This window comes from Heterodontus francisci, chromosome 20 (genome assembly GCF_036365525.1).
Source record: "Heterodontus francisci isolate sHetFra1 chromosome 20, sHetFra1.hap1, whole genome shotgun sequence".
Lineage (NCBI taxonomy): Eukaryota > Metazoa > Chordata > Chondrichthyes > Heterodontiformes > Heterodontidae > Heterodontus > Heterodontus francisci.
In genome coordinates, this window is record NC_090390.1 from 17,925,996 (window position 1) to 17,947,787 (window position 21,792).

The 21,792-nt window shown below is 42.4% G+C and overlaps 1 protein-coding gene across 1 annotated transcript in view; it reads right to left on the bottom strand.

The window, feature by feature from the left end:
- Positions 1-21,792, bottom strand: part of mypn (myopalladin) — a 414,790-nt gene that overhangs the window by 259,969 nt on the left and 133,029 nt on the right. Inside the window, exon 2 of the mRNA XM_068052409.1 lies at positions 11,549-11,724. Coding sequence (XP_067908510.1) covers positions 11,549-11,724 — 176 coding nt within the window. The remainder of the gene's footprint in view (positions 1-11,548; positions 11,725-21,792) is intronic.

Consider the following 21,792-nt stretch of genomic DNA (forward strand, 5'->3'; position numbering starts at 1 on the left):
ACATAACTTGAAGTTCAACAACACCTAAATAGATTAACTGGTCATTCATCTCAACCTTTTAAGAAATTATATTGAACCAGATCATATCAGAGACCCTAAGTCAGAACTGACTAGATTTTGAACAGATGACATCATCCCATTTTAAGCCTATCATTTGCATAGCAGCACATGGTATACAGCAGGGATATTTTAATCCAACCACCAATGCCATCAGAAAACTTAATGGAACACAAAAGCCCACCCCAAATTCTGGCCCCGAGATGATCGATACACCTTACTTTTGTACTCCCCCCTCACTGGAATGTTTGGGCCTCAGGGTTTAGTGCATCACTATGGATTTCTGAGTAGCTTGAATTGGAGTATGGGGAATGTGCATAACTCTAGATATCTCTCTATGCAAATGTATTTCATCATGACTGTGCTTTTCCATATACTGTGTATGCAGCAGCAACTTCTCTTTCTGTGGGCATTTTCTCCTGCTTACAGATATATTCCACAACCCCAGAAGCAGAAAGCCAAGTTCTTTCCACAATAAATCTCACCTCAGCCATCACCAATTCGAGCATGCTTATCCTGGAGAGACACATTCTGAAATGATTTGGAAGAGAAAGCACAGGTTGAGTCACTTCTCCCAGGTGTAGGTGGGGCAGAGTTGATGGCTCAAGTAGGGTTTGCTGCTGTTGCTATATGGAGATACAGCGCTACCACAAAGCCTGAGGAATCGTGACTCTGACCATACAGGACTGCTATGAAGCAAAGAAACTTCAGAAGTATGAAGGGCGCATTAGCCAATTACATCTTTGCAAAGCATGATGCTATAGTTGAGTGATGTTGTGCAGCAATGTTTGTCTGGGCTGCGGATTGCCAGTGAGCAATGTGAACTATCAGTTGTATCTGAAGGTAGAGCTCATGTGTGCAGGCTCTTGTCACTGTTATAGCATGCTCCCACTAATGATGTTGAGGCCCAAAATCTAAGATTTGATGATGGCTAGCTTTGACACTCTTGGAGACAGACTCCAGAGAACCACGATTGATAGATTGAGAAATCATGTGGCCATGCAATATTCTGCAGAAACTGGAACAGTGAAGTGGTTGAAGTAGGACACAGCCACCACAAAGAGCATGTGCCTTGAATGGAGACGAGATGGCGTGGGTGGGGAGGGGTGGTGGTGGTGGTGGTGTTTCGTAAGTCACTGCCAATCCCTTGCCTGCAAGTTTCTCTGAGTAAGCGAGAAGAGAACCCCATAAGTCAGTAACCCCACATCCCAAACAGGGCAGGCTGTTTTTTGTACACAAGCAGGACTGTTTTGATCTGCCACACACTGAGGTAGGTGCCCAGTCATTCTTCACTTTCGAAATTAATGATTTCCACGTAGCTGAAGAAGGATGGTTTAAAAAAATTCTAATTAAAGATAAAGGTAGACATCAAGGAAACACAATAGACAATCCGAATCCATATTCCTCCTGCACAGGGGGCCTCATCATTATCCTCTGCCTCCTCTTGTGCCATGGCTCATGACTGCTTCTCTTGCAGAAATAACTGTATGCCTCCTTTGATGGTTACATTGTGCAACATGCAATACATCCTTTCCATTCTACAAGCTCTCTCTGGATATCTTTTAGAGTACAGTGGCGCTGTTTGAAATTGTTACTGCTGCTTGAATATTGCAAACACCGACTCGAGAATGTTTCTGCACTGAAATGTGCTTTGTTAAATGTTTTTTATCATAGGTGTATAAAGGTTGTGTGGTGCAAGCTACATTCTGATTGGTTTTCTACAGATACAGATTACCCAAGCATTCAACTTGTCTTTGTATGTTATGGGAACATTCTGGAAACTGTGACTTCCTCGTTGGCGGTATAGCTTTCTCACACATTGCTCTGTGATTATCCCAAGATAGATTTATTGCTGACGGTAGCTATATGTCTGGCATAATAATGTATCTTTGTCATGTTCCTCCAATCAGACTTCTGCTCTACTGCTTGTCATCTTTTTAATCCTTATCCTTTAACAATTCCAGCAAAATTAAATATACTGATGCACCCATGATGCCGAAACATTTGAGATAATATTTACAATGTCTTTTGATCTACTCCTAGCTGAACCTTTGCCAACTCTCCTCACTGCCTTAATAGCACTTTCATGGGGAGTTACTAGTATGGTGTATGGATAGAAGGTAAGCATTAGTTCATTTTGCATGTCTTTAATTGATAAATCATTAGGAAGCCAAAACAATTAATGCAGATTCTGTGTGCTAATGAGCATCAAACAGGATTAGTACTGGGAGGAATTGTGGGAGCATGGGCAAAAATGCATTGTTGTTCCTTTCATGTTAACACACCAAATTACTGCATATGGATAAACACATCGTACACATAGTTGCTCTAGAACAGAGCAGTTTCCCCCAAATTGATGATTATTTCTACCAAAAGAAAATCAATAGGGGAAACTGCTCAATCATCCTGAGGTAACTTTATAGCATTCTGATAAAATGGAGGAAAATATTGTAAAAATATTCTTTGCGCAAACATATGACAGCATCAAATCAGATTACTGAAACTCACAACTTTCTTATGCAGATGCTAAAAATGGCATCGTTGATAGATTTTGACCAACTAGTTTCCTGACTTTAAGGTACATGAACCTTTCCAAAACACAATTATTTCCTGATGCTACAATATACACATTTCAATGCAGCAAGATTAGGCTCTCATGAGGTTAGAATGATGCAAATGAAATATCTGTTTTTAGCAATGCATCATAAAGAACCAAAAATTCTTCTTTTAAAACTAATATTGGCAAACAAAAAGTTAAAAAGAAAAAACCTCTTTCCAACCATCCTATTAACATAATATAATATATATAATGAGCTCAGCATTTCAGTCACAGATGGTACATTTACCCATTTTTGAATAAATAATCAATTTAACATTTTTTTTTACAAAGGTTAGAGTCCAGATGGCTTTCCTCAGGGTAAAATATGGTCCCTGTTTCGAGGTGGCCTGCTAGCTACCCTACAGTTAAGGGAGGAAGGTTTAGAAGTTGTGCTGTTGCAATGGATGGAGAAGCAAAAGCAAGATATAGGAGAAAAAAATGCATGCTACAAATAATAAAAAAGTAATGTGATTGCTTCCTTCTCATTTAAACTTATGTTTTCTTCTCATTTAAATTTGCATTAATTACCTGCATATCAGTTGTTTTTCCTTCCCACTTTTGGGGCAGGATTTTGGTGGCCAAATGGGGTGGGAACTGTGGTGAATGGGCACAATTTCCCAACGCCGGCTGTCATGTCAATTTCCGGACGACGGTCAGAATTTTTCTGAGGAGAAGGGAAGTGGTACCTGGCAACCTGCCAGATTCAGAGCAATGACTAATTAAGCCTGTTAACAAGCTTGCTGTCCGCTTGTTAAGGGCTAGTCTGCAATTTTTGTGGGAAGGCATGGTATCCACACTGGATCTGGGACAGGCCAAGAGAAAGGAGAGGGCAACATAGCGGGAAGCCAGAAATGGCCACGTCATTCAATGAGATGGGCTCACATATGGGTGCACAGCTGAGAGGGGCATTCATCCATTGACACACAGTTGCGATCGGGTGAACAGAGTTAGCAGAGCAAATTGTCTGTGTGTGTTCAGTCAGTTGAGGGGGTCGTGACCCTAAGGGATCATGGAGACCATGACAGGGGCGTACAGTAAGCATTGAGAGTGCAGCTGACTGCAAACAGGGCAACAGCTGGACATGCGATTAAGGTACTCAGAGATAGGGATGAGTACCAATGAGGATCAACATCCTCAGGAGCAGATGCAAAGCCCCAGGCAGGAGGAGGGCAGAGGAGAGGAATGAGGGGCAGGAAGGCAATAAATGTCATAACCTCAGCATTGAGTGTACTACTGACGAAGAAGCTACCCTGGCATGTCAGAGAATCAGCGCCAAAGGAGACTTTAATGATATGGTATCAGAGAGTCAAACAGATTAAAGAATTAAACACGTGGCTCAAAGAATGGTGTGGGAAGAAGGGGTTTTGATTCACTGGGCACTGGCATCAGTACTCAGGGAAGAGTGAGCTATTCCGTTGGGATGGGCTCCACTTAAACCAGGCCAGGACCAGTATCCTGGTCAATCATTTACCTGAGGTTGTGGACACGTCTTTAAACTAACAGAGGAGGTGGGGAGGGTTCAGGTAAAGGGAGATTTAGAAATCCAAGAGAAAGGTCGAAGCATCGGAAAAGTAACGACAAACAGGAAGGGACAGAGAGTTTAACAAAAATTATGCATCAGCAAATAGGGTCATTGTAGGGAATAGAAGTAAAAAAATGAAACTAAACATTATTTATCTGAATGCACAAAAGCTCTGCAATAAGATAGATGAATTAGTGGCAAAATAGAGGTAAGTGATTTAGATGTAATCGCCTTTACAGAGACATGGTTACAAGGTGATCAAGGTTGGGAAATAAATATTCCAGGGTACACAATATTTCAGAAAGACAGACAGAATGGCAAAGTAGGAGGGGTAGCTCTGATATTAAAGGATGACATAAGGACATTAGTGAGAAAGGATCTGGCCTCAGAAGATCATGAAGTAGAACCATTATAGGTGGAAATTAGAAATAACAAGAATCAGAAATGCTGCTGGGAGTAGTTTATAGGGCCCTTAACACTAGTTATATCATTAGAAAGAGCATTAAACAAGAAACTATTGGAGCTTGTAACAAAGGCAATGTAATATTTGTGGGGTACTTTAATCTTCATATAGACTGGGACAATGAAATTGGCAGGAGTGGTCCAGAAGATGAGTTTGTAGAATGTTTTTGTGACAGTTTCTTTGAGCAATATGTTGTGGAACCGACTAGGGATAAAGTTATCTTAGATCTAGTATTGTGTAATGAAGCAGGGTTAATTAGTAATATCATAGTAAAAGATCTACTGATAAATAGTGATCATAATACCATTGAATTCAATGTTAAGTTTGAAAGTGACATACTCCAATCACAAACAAGAATCTTAAACAAAGCTGATTACATAGGTATGAGGGGAGAACTGGCTACGGTTAATTGGGTAAATAGACTAAAATATATGGTGGTAAATGAACAATAATGGGAAACATTTAAAGAAACAATTCAAAATGTTCAACAAAAATATATTCCTTGAAAAACAAAAACTCAGCAAGAAAAAGCCATCCATGGCTCACTCAGGAATTTAAGGATAGTATTCAATTAAAAGAAGAAGCTTACAATGTTGCAAAGAACAGTAGCAAGTCTGAGGATTGGGAATGTTTTAGAAACCAGCAAAGGGCCACCAAAAAGTTGATAAAAAGGGAAAAACAGATTGTAAGAGCTTTTATAAGTATATAAAAAGGGAGAGGAGCTAAAGTAAACCTTGGTCCCTTAGATGCAGAGACAGGAGAAATTATTATGGGGAATCAGGAAATGGCAGAGGCATTGAACAAATATTTTATGTCTTCACAGTAGAGGAAATAAGTTTCATACCAGAAATAGACAGTAACCTAGGGGATAAAAAAGAGTGAGGAAATTAAGGAAATTAATATCAGCAGAGAAGAAGTATTGGAGAAACTTTAGGGACTAAAATCTGACAAATCCCCGGGACCTGATGGCCTACATCCTAGTGTTCTAAAAGAGATAGCTACAGAGATAGTGGATGCGCTAACTATGATTTTCCAAAATTCCTTAGATTCGGGAATGGTTCTATCAGATTGGAAGTTGACAGATGTTACACCGCTTTTCAAGAAAGGAGGGAGAGATAAAACAGTGAACTACAGGCCAGTTAGCCTAACATCAGTCGTTGGGAAAATGCTGGAAACTATTATTCAGGAAGTCTTAACAATGCACTTAGAAAAGCATAGTGTATTAGAACAAGTCGACATGGTTTTACTAAAGGAAAATCCTGTTTGACAAATTTGTTATGTTTTTTTTTAGGATGTGACTAGTACAGTAGATAAAGGGGAACCAGTAGATGTAGTATACCTGGATTTCCGAAAGGCATTCAATAACGTGCCACACAAAAGGGTAATAGACAAGATTAGGGCTCATAGCGTTGGGGGCAATATATTAACATGGATAAAGAATTGGTTAACAGACAGGTTGCAAAGAATGGGCATAAATGCCTCAGGGGGGCACGCAAAATCCTGGCCCAATGACTTAGATGAAAAGACAGAGGGTAATGTATCTAAGTTTGCTGATGATACAAAGGTAGGAGGAAAGGTAAGCTGTGGGGAGGACACAGATAGGCTGCAAAGAGATATAGACAAGTTAAGTGAGTGGGCAACAAGATGGCAGATGGAGTATAATGTAGAGTAATGTGAAGTTATTCACTTTGGTCATAAGAATAGAAAAGCAGAATATTTTTAAAAGGTGTGAAACTTGTAAATGTTGCTGTTCCAAGAGACCTTGGCATGCTCGTACAAGGAACACAAAAAGTTAGTATGCAGGTACAGCAAGCAATTAGGAAGGCAAATGGCATGTTGGCCTTTATTGCAAGGGGATTGGAGTACAGGAATAAAGAAGTCTTACCACAATTGGACCACATCTGAAATACGGTGTGCAGTTTTGATCTCCACATTTAAGAAAGGATATACTTGCATTGGAGGAAGTACAGTGAAGGTTCACTAAATTGGCCCCTGGGATGAGGGGTCATCCAACGATGAGAGGCTGAGTAAATTGAGACTATAGTAACTGAATTTAGAAGAATTAGGCCGCACCTGGAGTATTGCGTGCAGTTCTGGTCACCGCATTATAGGAAGGATGTGGAAGCTTTGGAAAAGGTGCAGAGGAGATTTACTAGGATGTTGCCTGGTATGGAGGGAAGGTCTTATGAGGAAAGGCTGAGGGACTTGAGGTTGTTTTCGTTAGAGAGAAGGAGGAGAAGAGGTGACTTAATAGAGACATATAAGATAATCAGAGGGTTGGACAGGGTGGATAGTGAGAGCCTTTTTCCTCGGATGGTGATGGCAAACACGAGGGGACATAGCTTTAAGTTGAGGGGTGATAGATATAGGACAGATGTCAGAGGCAGTTTCTTTACTCAGAGAGTAGTAGGGGCGTGGAACGCCCTGCCTGCAACAGTAGTAGACTCGCCAACTTTAAGGGCATTGGATAGACATATGGATGAAAATGGAATAGTGTAGGTCAGATGGTTTCACAGGTCGGCGCAACATCGAGGGCTGAAGGGCCTGTACTGCGCTGTAATGTTCTATGTTCTATGTTCTATAAGAATGAGAGACGATCTCATTGAAACATATAAGATTCTGAAGGGGCTGGATAGGGTAGACGCTGAGAGATTGTTTCCGCTGGTCGGGGCATCTAAACCATGGGGGCACAGTCTCAGGATAAGGGGCCGATCATTTAGGACTGAGATGAAGAAAAATTACTTCACTCAAAGGGTTGTGAAACTTTGGAATTCTCTACCCCAGAGGGTTGTAGATGCTCCATCATTGAATACATTTAAGGCTGTAATTGACAGATTTTTGGTCTCTCAGGGAATAAAGGGCAGGAAAATGGAGTTGAAACCTAAGATCAGCCACAATCATATAGAATGGCAGAGCAGGCTCGACAGGCCGTATGGTCTACGCTTGTTCCTATTTCTTGTGTTCTTGTCTTTGTTCCTCGTTGAGGAAGACCTCAGATCTTGAGGTATTGCTCTGCCAATAGGGGTCAAAACCACTGTGGCCTTGAACTTCTTCACCTCTGGCTCATTCCAAGGATCAGCAGCAGACCTTGGCGTCTCTCAAGTGGCAGCACGTCATTGCATCTCGGAGGTCACTGAAACCCTATTTGTGAAAGCGGGGCAATGCATACAATTTCAAAACAGATGTGGCCTCACAGAAACAAAAAGATTGTGGGATTTGCCTCCATCACTGGATTCCCACTGCTACAGGGTATCATCGATTGCACACGTGTGGCCATCAAGGTGCCAATTGAGCTGCCAGTGCGATTCGTCAACAGGAAGGGCTTCCACTCCCTCAACGTTCAGCTGGTATGCAACCACAAGTGTTTTATGCATGTGGGAACTATCCTGGCAGCTGCTCTGATACCTTCAATCTCCGGCAGTCCAGGTGCCTCTGCTCTTCAATGCCACCACCGTAACAGCATGGACGGATGCTAGGGGACAAGGAATATCCCTTGAAGAGGTGGCTACTCAGATATTTGCATAACCCTGAAACAGAGGCACTACAACTGAAGCCAGTTGCTCACAAGGACCACCACTGAGCAGGCCATCGGGCTTCTAAAGATGTTATTGCGGTGCCTGGGTCAGTCGGTGGCACCCTGCATTACACTCATGCAAGGGTCTTGTGCATTGTGATGGTCTGCTGTGCTCTCCATAACATGGCCCTCCAGTGAGGTGTGGACCTTGAAGAGGGTGAAGTGCTCCATTGACCAAGTTCTTTGGAGAAGGAGGAGGAGGAAGATGCAGAGCAGCACAGTGCCCTTGCTGTGCAGGGAGGTGGCCAGAACTGTCTCAGGAGTCAAAGCACTCATCAGGATAGCATGACTGCTAGGGCACATCTGATCTAGGCACGTTTCACCGGAGTGTTATTCATCTAGCAGGACTGCACGCTATGGAACTCACTTTGCTCTACCTGTGAGAACACATCCATTAAACACGCAACTTTGAATAGTTTCATTTTTACTGATAATTTATGAAACTCATCTCTCCAGTAGTCGCAGTGTCCCCATTCAAAGACCGTTGCTTCCCTTCACCACTTCTCTCTTTTCCAGTTTTTCCATTAAAGACTGGAAGTTCACACGTGTGGGATCATGGCTCAATATCTCAATGTAATTAATAAATAAAAGTTTACAGTATCACAAATGAAAGTCACCCAATTGAACCACTCAGTGCAATGACCGATGCGATGGTCTTCGCTCTCAGCCACTCTTATGCTGTGCTCCCATTGTGGCCTCAGATGAGGTGGCGGCAGCCTGCTCGCGTATGTCTGCATGCAGCTGAGATGCCCATGGCGATCGTTCCCATCGTGGAGTTGCCAATGTGGGCACCTCCTGAGGCTGCTGCACCAGCGTCAATGCAGGGACAGTCTCCATCACTGATCCCTGCTGCAAGATGGTCCCTCAGACAGTGGGGGCAAGGAGGCCGATGGTGATGATCGGGCCCTACCGGAAGTGATCACTAGCTGCAGCGCGACTGGCATCCACTCCATGCATCTTTGTGCCATTAACGCCAGTGTCCAGTCAATGCTATAGAGCGTTGCATGCATTGTATGCATATCAGTGTGCTGTTCCTGCATCCACTCAGAGTGCTGCCACTTATGGCTCTCCATGAGGTGGGCTACTCTCTCAGTGGAGCAGCTCACATGTTTAAAACACGGAGTCATGGTGGTGCACATGACCTGAATAGACTCCTCCATTCTCAGCCCATGACTCCACTCTGCCTCAAGGAACTTGACATATGGGCACACATCACATGCTGCTGGTCAAAGTAGAGCCACCTTGCTTCTGATTCCTGAGGCCCTGCATCTGCACCCAGCTGACAACAGCTGTGTCTACCCTCCATCCTCCAAGAGAGACTGCCCAGAATTGCCTCTGCCTCTCCTGCTCATGAGTGATGTGCTCTTCACCCAGTGCCACCCTTTTTAATTGTGCTGGAGGATCCACCAATGTGACTGTATCTGCGCTAGTGGAAGGTGCATTAGAATGATGTGATGGTGCTGGGTCTCTGGCTTCCATGTCGTCTGAGGTCCCCTGTATGCTGCAGCAGCAATGCCATGCTCCCCCTCCACAACTGGCTCTGTGGGAGACAGAAGATGATCATGAGTACTCGCCACTGACAGCAGAAGCCTCTGCAGAGCTGAGGCTTTCCAGTGCTACTGAAGTTCTCATGTGTTGTTGCATGGGGAGGAGTGCACGCCATTGCCTTCATCTACAGAATTCAATATCTTTTCATCCACTCTGACACATCTCTCCTTCGCCCACTTCCTCACCCAGCACCACCATCACAATGTAAAGTGCTGCTTCCTCCATTGCAGTCAGGATGGCTACGTGGGGCACTCCTCCTCCTATGCGTGCCCTGTCCCTAGCATTTTGCACATTCTTCTCCTGCAAGGAGAAAGGAGAGAGAGTTAAGGCAATGCTTGCCTCTCTCACCAATTCCAGTGGCTCCTTTAAATAAGACGCTGCATTTATCAGTGCTGCCAGCTCCACAACAGCGCTAGGGCCTTGAACCTTACTGACTGGTCAGTAATTACCCTGGGCTCACATTTCTGCCATGTTCAAGAGCACCATGTGGCCTCAGGCTGCTCAGCTGGGGTGTCTGCAGGCGGCTGCCAACCTGGAGACCTGTCATCAGGATGTCATGTTGCACTCACCTTGCCAGAACAAAGAAGGTCATGAAACCTCTTGTGGCACTGCACCCAGGTCCTCCTGATGGCACTGCAGCTGCTCACACGTTCTGCCACCTCCATCCAGACCTGCTTGGTTTCGCTGATTGGCCTTCCCCAGCCACCCTCTGGGAACAAGACCCCTTGCTTTCTTGCACATCCTCCAGCATGGCCTCAAGGGTAGCATCTCTAAACCTTGGGACAGCCCTGCCATGGGTGCCTGGCCTCTACCGCTCATCCTCCTCACTTCTGCATGCCTGATGTCATGCCTTTAAATCGGGCTTCACTTTTAGCCTCTCACCTCCTTCCCGTGCCCACCCCCGCTAATTAGCTGCCAAACCCGTATCCAGCCAATTAGGGCCAACCTCGGGGAAAACTGGAACCCATGATTGCTTCCCCGTCGGAGCAGGGTTGGGACCTGGAAATGGTTCCAACTTCGGGGTCCTGACCCCAAATAGAAAATTCTGCCATTGGTTTCTGATTTAGGATTATTATTATAAATAGGAAAGTGGAAAATGGCTGCCCAGCAATTGCATCACAATAAAAACAGAAAATGTTGGAAATACTCGGCAGGTTTGGCAGTGTCTGTGGAGAGAGAAACAAGTTTAACGCTTTAGATTGATGATCTTTCATCAGAACTGAATCAAAATGTTGGGTCCCTTTGCCAAGAGCCTTAAATACCAGTCATAACTGACCTTCAAATTCCTTCACCCTCAAATGTCAAGTTCTACTGATCTTGACTCGATAAATGGAGGATCCTAAGGAAGCCAATTCCTTCAAAGGTGTACAAATATCAGCATTGTGATGAAGGCCATGAAGCTTCCACTCCAGAAAGGACTTCCTTCCTTTCCCTGGCCTGTCTCATTTTACGAAAGCTGGTTCAGTTATTAATATTTGCACCAATGAATTCAACCATCAGGAATTGTGCTTGGGTGATTTAGAAAGGAATTTCTCCCTCCCAACCAATAATTTACCTTCTAAGAGAAACATATGTATAAAAGTCAGTCAGACTGGCATTTGAATCTGGGTCTCTGCTCGGTTAAGTGTTCACATGATGTAATATTTAGGTCACTTCATACTTGCCAAATTTTAATCTATCACATAATAACACCATGTTCATTGCCATAGAATGAATGGTAGAACATTCCCCACTCCCCCACCCTCACCCATGCCAGAGTCTACAGAATTTCTCCAATACCTTTACCTTCTATATAAAGTTCTGCAGACGTTGTGTCTGATCCATGTATATTTGAAGCCAAGCAAGTGTAGCGTCCTGTATCTTCCTCAAAGGCCTCAGAAATGGTCAGTGAGTAATGATCACCATCATAGCCAATCTGAATATCTGGTGAATTCTTGAGCTCCTTTCCTTCACAGTACCACCTATAAAGAAATAGAAAATTCCACTTTTAAAACAGCTACAGACAAGACAGGCAAAAAAAGACAGATCATTAAATGTTCAAAGGGACACCTTAGGCAATGTGAATTCAACCCCAAATAGAAACCATAATTGTTAACTGCTTATAGGATATAATTTGGGTTTATGAGTACAGTTTAGTTATGATGTACAAAATGACATTAAAGGCAGGTTATGTCTGCCCTGATATGCCTGACACTAATCCAAACTTGTTATATATTTTGCCGAATTTGCATTGCATGCTTCTGTATCGTTTTCATTCATGAGCTGCACTAAATATAGGTGGTGGCCATGAAAGCACTGATAAGGTAATATATTATTTGGACAAATTCCAATACAGGATCTACAAAATATCTTGACACATCCAGAAAGATTCAATATTCTTGAGACAAGATGGAGCGCACTCTGAGAAAACTGAAATCTTTGCAGTGCATTTCAAGAGTTTACTAAGACTGAGGAAGGGTGGATTTATCACAAGGTACATAAAACCCCTTTGCTGGTCGGTTCATGTAAATTATAGAGAAACTGAAGAGCTAATAGGTATGTGAGCAAGTTGTCAATGATCATGTATCAAAATGATGGCACAACATTAAACTAGACATAATCAGGGCCAAGTTTCCAGGCAGTCAGTAGGCCCAGAATTTCACAACATGCACTGCAAATTGTAATGGTAGCTATCACACTGCAAAAAAAATGATTAAAAGGCACAAAGAATGTATTTCATTGTAGGCGCTCATAAATTTGGATTCTGAATGACTACATTATTCAATACAGTAAATATGCGAACATACAAAAAAGCAGACAGGAACGACTGCCTGGTCCAACAAGCTTGTCCCAAACAGTTACAATGCAACTAAGCATAACTCCCAGTGTGTCTTTGTACTTACAGTTGCATAATGCCTGCATGGGGCAAAATACCAAATTTTTAAAAAAACTTTAGGACAATTCAGGGAAAAAAGAATTCTGGGAAGTTCCTCTCTCATGATCAAAATGACTTCCAGAACACTGTGACACTAGAAGGTATGTACCCAATATCCCACCTATGTAGCAAGGAACTTGTCGAGTTTCTTTTTGAATTATTGATCACTGGGGATATTTTTCTATCACTATGGGCAGTGATACAGGAATAGAATACAATAGGCATTGGAGGACTAGAAAATTCATAAAGGCCAATTTTGCCCTGTTTAGTCATAAAATTGACCCTATACAGTCATATAGGGACCATCTTACTGTGATTTTCTGCTATCTATTTTACACATGTTTAAGGTGGATATGCTGAAAAAAAGCCTTAGGTTCATTTAAATATTGTAATGGACTTAAATGAAGCTTAAATTGACCTTTCATCTGCTGTTCATCTCTAGCATCTTACAGTTCTGATGAAAAGTCATCAAACCAAAGCGTTAACTCTTGTTTCTCTCTCCACAGATGCTGCCTGATATGCTGGAAGCACTCAACCTTTTCTCATTTCAGACTTGCAGCATCCACAGAATTTTGGTGAGATAGAATTAGACCCATTTAATGCTTTGTGTCCCACTGATGGAAGGGTTCATAATATGAATGATCTTTGTTTTTTGTTGACTGCATATAGTTTCGTGGAAAATTCATTTCTATTTAATACTTGTTAAATATGTTAACATTATTCTTGCTGTCTGAGCATGTTCAGCATTTTTATGAAGAAATTTTTTTTCAGGCATAATTCTAACAGTACAAAGTGTTTATATGGAATCTGAAATAGATGAATACTCTGTGCTAATTAACTGAAAAGTTAACTGTATTTCAAATAGTTCCAAGACTTGAGCAGAACACAGGTTGAAAAATAAAGAATACAAAACATAAACTTTGACATGTAATCTGCGAGTGATAAATATTTCAGTGAGGAGTCTCTCAGTGGTCAACAACTCAAATTAAAATTAACAGTGGAGCCCCAGAGAAGCAGTATTTGGTGGAAACAGTGAAATGCAAGTCGGCATGCCAGGAGGATGAGCGGACATCAGAGGAAGACTGCTTAAATCCATCATTATGCCATGAACTAAATCTGCAGTCCCTAGCACAACGACTTAGCAATGAGCATGTGGAACCGAGCTCACAGGCTATGACACAACAGAACACAACTGTGCTGTCCCCTGCAAAGATACCTGTCGCCAACTGGATGAATAGTGAAGGCACCGCAATGACAGTGGACTCAATTCCTTCCTCAGCTTTGGTGTCTACTTCCAGCCTGCCGTAGTGATCGACCGCAGTGTTAGACAATGTACTACCCATGCTTGTATTATAGAATCAGGCAGCGCAGAAGGAGGCCATTCAGCCCATGGTGTGCTGGCTCTTTGCAAGGGCTATCTAACTAGTTGCACTCCATTTCCTTTTCTCAATAGCCCTGCAAATATTCCTTTTCAAGTATATATCCAACTGCCTTTAGAAAGTTATGAGTGAATCTGCTTCCTTCACCCTTCCAGGGAGTGCCTCCTAGATTATAACAACGCGCTGCGTCAAATACTTTTCCTCATCCCAAGAATAGCAGAAAATCAAGCGGCAAAATGGAGGGAGGAAATGAAAACAAACAATTACTATCACTGGAGAAAAAGTACTAGGAAAACTAATGGGACTAAAGGCTGACAAGTCCCATGGACCTGATGATCTGCATCCTATGGTCTGAAAAGAAGTTCCTGCAGAGATACTGGATGCATTGGTTGTAATCTTCCAAAATTCCCTAGATTCTGGAAAGGTCCCAGCGGAATGGAAAAATTGCAAATCTAACACCCCTATTCATGAAAGCGATGGTGGGGGATGGGGGTGGGGGCAGTGGTGGTGGGGGTTGACAGAAAGTAAGAAACTATAGGCCAGTTAGGTTAACATTTGTCATTGGGAAAATGCTAGAATCCATTATTAAGGAAGTTGTAGCAGAACATTTAGAAAATAATAATGCAATTAGGCAGAATCAACCTGGTTTTATGCAAGGGAAATGGTGTTTGACAAATTTATTAGGGTTCTTTGAGGACGTTACAAGCAGGGTGGATAAGGGGGAACCAGTAGTGTATTTGGATTCCCAAAAGGTATTTGATAAGATGCCACATAAAAGGTTACAACACAAGATAGAGATCATGGTACTGGGGGAAAATATTAGCATGGATAGAGAATTGGCTAACTAACCCGAAACAGAAAGTTGGGATAAATGGGGCATTTTCAGGTTGGCAAACTGCAACTAGTGGAGTGCCACAGGGATCAGTGCTGGGGCATCAACTATTTAAGATCTATATTAATGACTTGGATGAAGGGACTGAGTGTATTGTAGCCAAATTTGTGGACGATACAAAGATAGGTAGGAAAGCAAGTTGTAAGGAGGGCACACAATGTCTGAAAAGGGATATAGATAGGTTAAGTGGATAGGCAAAAATTTGGCAGATGGAGTATAATGTGGGAAAATGCGAGCTTGTCCACTTTGGCAGGAAGAATAAAAAAACAAAATATTATTTACATGGAGAGAGACTGCAGAATGCTGCAGTACAGAGAGATTTGGGTGTCATTGTACATGAATCACAAAAAGGTAGCATACAAGTACAGCAAGCAATTAGGAAGGCAAATGAAATGTTGGTATATATTGCAAGGTGGCTGGAGTAGGGAGCTTTTGCCACACTGTACAGGGCATTGGTGAGACTGCACCTAGAGTACTATGTACAGTTTTGGTCTGCTTACTTAAGGAGGGATATACTTGCATTGGAAGCAATTCAGAGAAGGTTCACTAGTCTGATTCCTGAGATTAAGGTGTTGTCTTATGAGGAAAGGTTGAGCAGGTTAGGCCTATACTCATTGGAGTTTAGAAGAACGAGAGGTGATCTAATTGAAACAAATTAAGATTCTGAGTGGCTTGACAGGGTAGATGCTGAGAGGATGTTTCCCCTCATGGGGGAATCTGGAACTAGTGGGCACAGTTTCAAAATAAGGGGACTCCCATTTAAGACAGAGATGAGGAGGAATTTCTTCACTCAGAGGGTCTTTAATCTTTGGAATTCTCTTCCCCAGAGAGCAGTGGAGGCTGAGTCATTGAATATATTCAAGGCTGATTTAGACAGATTTTTGATCTACAAGGGAGTCAAGGGTCAGACAGGAAAGTGGAGTTAAGGCCACAATCAGATTAGCCATGATCTTATTGGATGGGGGAGCAAGCTAGAGATGCTGAATGGCCCACTCCTGCTCCTATTTCTTATGTTCTCATCTTACTTCTTGTTCTTTTCGCAATTGCCCTAAATCTGTGTCCTTTGTTTGTTAATTGTATTTAATTGTATGCAGATCGTGGGCATTTACTGTGGATTCACCTGTGCCCCTATAAACACAGACTGAAATTGTGGTTGTTGGATTAGGTGGTGTATGCTTGCAATGTGTAACTCTGTAAATAGATGTTTATAATAGCGTGTAAAGATTGTCTCTGGTTCCATCCTTCACCAATTGTCTTTCTGGAATATTAACATGGTAGCAGATAATGGTTGCCTGAAGGTCAAAGTTGGAAAGTATGAAAAAAGTTTCAGACAGAAAATTAAAATCCTAGTGGCCACTGGGAAAAATGGCAGAAAGAAAGTGTAAGTTATTGGGGTAGGATTACCCTCTGATGTTCTCAGCATCTGAAACATATGACCAGTGGAAGAATGAAGTGAATATGTGGATATGGGTTATGTCCCTACCAAAGAGGAAACAAGGTATGACCTTGGCATTGTTGCTACCTATAAGAAATAAAATCAGAAGTTAAAGTATTTTCTGAGATGGATGCCCATCAGCTGAATAGTGAAGAAGGTTTGGACCTTCTATTCGAGTTTTTTAGATTAGATTAGAGATACAGCACTGAAACAGGCCCTTCGGCCCACCGAGTCTGTGCCGAACATCAACCACCCATTTATACTAATCCTACACTAATCCCATATTCCTACCAAACATCCCCACCTGTCCCTACATTCCCTACCACCTACCTATACTAGTGACAATTTATAATGGCCAATTTACCTATCAACCTGCAAGTCTTTTGGCTTGTGGGAGGAAACCGCAGCACCCGGAGAAAACCCACGCAGACACAGGGAGAACTTGCAAACTCCACACAGGCAGTACCCGGAATCGAACCCGGGTCCCTGGAGCTGTGAGGCTGCGGTGCTAACCACTGCGCCACTGTGCCGTTCTTGGATGAAATCCACAAGAAAGATGTCCTGTTAAATGCCTACATAGCATGGTCAGACTTTGATAGATTTTGGAAAACAGATGGTAATTCCATGGAAGAATAGATCATGGACTTTAACAGATTATATAAAAGATTGATGAAATTCAATTTGGGGATCCCTGGATCAGTACTAGTGTTTAAGTGGCTGGATTGTGCTAAGGTGTCTCTTATAAGCAGGGCTTTGGTTCTAATTGGTGTTTGGTTCTCAGAGAGGGCGACCGTGTTGGATCAGATGTCAGCTGTCTTGTAAATAACTGTTTCCCCAGGATTTTTTCCTTCAGCCTTCATGGAATAACTGGGACATTCCACAGTGACAGAAAGAATAGAGGACACGATGATTGCTAGATTTCGAAATGGTCTAGATACCAGATGCATTTGTCAATACAATGAAATTATTAAAGACAGGCAGAATGAGGATGAAAGCACCTTTAGCAGATCTGGCTATTACAGCAGAAGACAGAATTGGAACAACAATAATAGGTGAATGAATCCCAGGAATGCCCAAGGAACAGTTAATAGATACTTCAGGTGTGACTCCAAGTATCATTATGCGGCGAATCACCCAAAGAAGGGAGGCAAGTTCCTCAAAATAGCACAAGGTGATGAAGAAAATTCTGAGGAGGAAGATGCAGATAATTAGGAATCTGAACAAATTGTACTGGTCACAGGGAGTTTTAGTCCTGTGATGAATATGTTAATCACAGACTCCTTTAACAGTGCAATACTAGATAGTACTTGCATGTCAACAGTATGTGGAACAGATTGGTTAAAATGTTTCTTGACTCACTAAGTTGCAAGGTTAAGGAATACAAAAGTACTACTTGCTTTAGGTTTGGTGATGACAACACATTGAAGTCACTAAAGAGAGTTGTAATTCAATGTAAAATAGTTGGCGCAGGAAAGCCATCTTATAAGTACTGATGTAGTCTTTAGTGAGATGCCTATGCTATTGAGTAAACCTTCTATGAAAAAGGCAAAAATTAAACTTGACATGCAGCATGATAAGGCAACTTTTGGAAAGTCAATTGATCTGCAGTTTACCCAGTCAGGATATTACTGTATCCTCTGAACAAAACCTAACATTTCTCATCAGAGTGTTAGACAAGTATTAATAGCATCAGGTGATAAGAATCAGAGAGAAAAAAACTAATTTTCTTAAAGTTATCTAGACAATTTGCTCACCATACTTGTCAAAGGTTAAAAAAAAACCTGCTAAACATTGCAGGTGTGGTTGATGAAGAGTATATGAGGGTAATAGAAGAGATTAGTAAGAAGTGTGAAATCTATAAAAAGTATTGTATGATGCTGCAAATTCCTATTGTAAGCTTTCCATTGGCATGTGACTTTAACAAAGTAATTGCCTGGATCTAAATATCTGGGACAAAGACAGAAATATTGTAATTTTGCATTTTGTAGACCTGGTGACCAGATTTAGCCTTTCTACAAAAGTACTTAGTAAGGACAAAAGGGTTATTATAGACAAAATCATGGAGAAATGGATAGGAACCAGGCCTGGGGCACCAACAAAGTTTCTGGCTGATAATGAAGGGGAATTTACCAATGACGAGTTCAGAGATATCTGTGAAGATATGAACATCATGGTCATGAATACCACAATCCTTTCAATAATGGTCTCTGTGAAAGGAATCATGCAGTGATTGATGAAATGTGGATAAATCAGACTGCGAGTTGACAACTTCATGCAAAGCATTCACTAAAGATGGTTGGAGGATACAGTCACTGTCAATTAGTCTATGGACAAAATCTCAAATTGTCTTCTGTGCTATGTGATAGTCCCCCTGCTCTAGAAGGTACTACAATTAGTTTAATCTTTTACTGCACATTTGAAGTCTTTACATGCCGGGAGACAAGGTTTCATCGGGCTAGACCAGGTGCTAGTTTTGATGTGTTGGAGTTAATTACTATGATGAAACACTGTAAAGTCGAGAATATTTTAAGGTCAAATAAAACATTGAAAAATTAAATCTGGATAAATGTGTACTTAAATTCTCATCCTTAGGTGACCCAAAGGACATAAAACTAGTCATTTTAGCGATGGCTCACATGCTAATCTTCCTGATGGGTATTCTTGTGCTGGTTTCATAATATTTCTTATGGAAAATTGTGTCCTTTATCTTGGGAAGTTAGGAAAACAAAAAAGGACTGTTAAAAGTACTTAGGCTGCTGAGACACTGGCTCTTGTGGAGGCAGTGAAAATGGAATTCTATTTGTCAAAATATTGAAGTGAGATTCTGTACAATGGATGTACTGTAGATAGTATATCCATTGAATGTTATGTAGATAATCGTTCATTGTGAGATAATGTACAGTTTTGTCTCCTTACTTAAGAAAGGATATAATTGCATTGGAAGCAGTTCAGAAAAGGTTCACTCGACTGATTCCTGGGATGAGAGGGTTATCTTATGAGGAAAGGTTGGATAGCTTGGGTCTGTATTCGTTGGCGTTTAGAAGGATGAGAGGTGATCTTATTGAAACATATAAGATCCTCAGGGAACTTGAGAAGGTGGATGTTGAAAGGATGTTTCTCCTTGTGGGAGAGACTAAAACTAGGGGGCACAGTTTAAAAATAAGGAGTCTCCCATTTAAGACAGAGATGAGAAATTTTTCTCTCAGAGGGTCGTGAGTCTGTGGAACTCTCTTCCCCAGAGAGCGGTGGAGGAAGGGTCGCTGAATGTTTTTAAGGCCAAGGTAGACAGATTCTTGACAAACAAGGGAGTCAAAGGGTATTGGGGTAGGCAAGAAAGTGGAGTTGAGTCCACAAACAGATCAGCCATGACTTTATAGAATGGTGGAGCAGGCTCGAGGGGGCGATGAGCCTACTCCTGTTCCCAGTTCATATGGTCGTATTCTATGAAAAGTATTGAGTGAGAAAACATTAGATTGACCTTGCTGGCTTGAAACAAATGCTGGAGAGAAAGTAAATCCCTAAAATTAAATTTATAGATGTAAGGTATAAGCTGTCTGATTGTTTTGTAATGGAAAATGCATGTACAAAGAAATTGTTAGGGGTCCCAGAAGAGGAGCATCTCCCAGTGTAATGCTTTGTACAGAATATGGAGATTTTTGATTTAATTTGTTTTAACATTTTGATTACATAAACATGAAAGTTTATATGTACACAGAGAAAGCAGGGAATCCATTAATTGTATATTAATTGTGTTCAATTGTATGCAGGTGGTGGGCATTAACTGGGGATTCACTTGTGCCCATATAAATAGACACAGACGGAAACTATAATTTTTGGGTTAGAAGGTGCATGCTTGTAATGTGTAACTCTGTAAATAAATGCTTATAATAATTTGTAAAGATCCAGTTCTATCCTTCACCAACTGACCTTCTGGAATATTAGCAGTGATTACCAACTCTCCTTCTAGAATCAAACAGGAGATCAATGCATCTAGCACTTTTTGGCTTGGAAATCGGATCGGGGTCAGGATGGGATGATCAGAGGGTAAGGCGCACACTGCATGCACCTGTTATTATCGACTCAGGCAGCCTGCAATATTTGTGTTGCCTGATGATTTTAATCACATAGACTTGTAGCCAGTGCTATCAGCACTACTCATTGGCTGCATGCCTGTTGGGGAGGAGCCAGATCTCGGGTGTCTATAATGCTACATAAGGGTAGCCAGTATCTCTTAAAGGGGAGGTGCATTCAGGCTGTAGACACCAGGGAAATACATTTCAATCAGGGAAATGGCTGAAGCTGAGAGAACACCAAGGTTGGAGGCTCTGGTGCAGGCAGTGGAAAATAGGAGATAACCTTCTCCCCTCAGATATCCACAAAGCCCTGCCAGACATCAAATGTACCGGAAATGGGAAGAGGTTGCAAGGTATGTGAATGCCTAAAGCCTAGCAGCCAGGACATGGCTGCGATACCTGAAGTTCAATCACCTCACTAGACTTGTCAGGGTAAGAATATTGCTTTCTTAGGCTGGAATTTTCCGGACATAGAAAATAATCGAAGGTCAGGACCATTTCCAGGTTCCAGGGCTGCTGATGTCTGACACCCACATGGCCGTGCAAACTTATGGGAGGTGACTAATTAACAGGCCACCTCTGCCTTTACTGTCCAATTAAGGATGGCGGGCAGGACAGCGACACTGGAGGCCCAGTGAGAGGATTTGCAGCACTGGGTGGCCGGCAGCCCCACCAGGAGAAGTGGGTGCTGCTGAGGCAGGTAAGTGAGCACAAGGGTGCCTTAAAATGGAGCTGGTCTTAGATGGCTGTGGATAAAAAAGGCCCAGTGATGTTTGGGCCATCAGTGTGGAGGGGGTGCTCCACAGGAATGATTGATTGTGGCTGTTTCAGCTTTGTGTCTCCATCATGGGGGTTTGAGAGGAGGCTTCGATGGGCCTCCGATATGACACCAGGAGGCTGCCTCAAAGTCGTCGCTGGGCTCCGGACTCAATGCGGGGGTGCTGGGGTAATGAATGTTCAGAAGATAGGAGGGACTGTCTGACACTGGGAAAGTTCCGTTGGCTTGGGATAATGGCCCTTGATTGGGGCTTTAACTGGATTGATTGGCTACCCACCTCTGTGGAGCCGGCAGCCAATTCCAGTGGCAGCCCCTCCCTGGGAAACTCACCCGCAGGTGGGACAGTGTCAGGGAGCCTTGCCGTACTCTCCATCCCCACCCCCCACCCCACCCTCCCTACCGCACCACCCCTGGCCTCCAAAGCTGCCTCCAAGGGGCCGGGAAGATTCCATCCATACTCTCAGCTCACTTTTCCACCACTTTATAGCCTCATTAATCACAAAACTCGAAACATTTCACATGACTCCCCTGTTCTGGTTTCCTTTGTACCCATAAAAT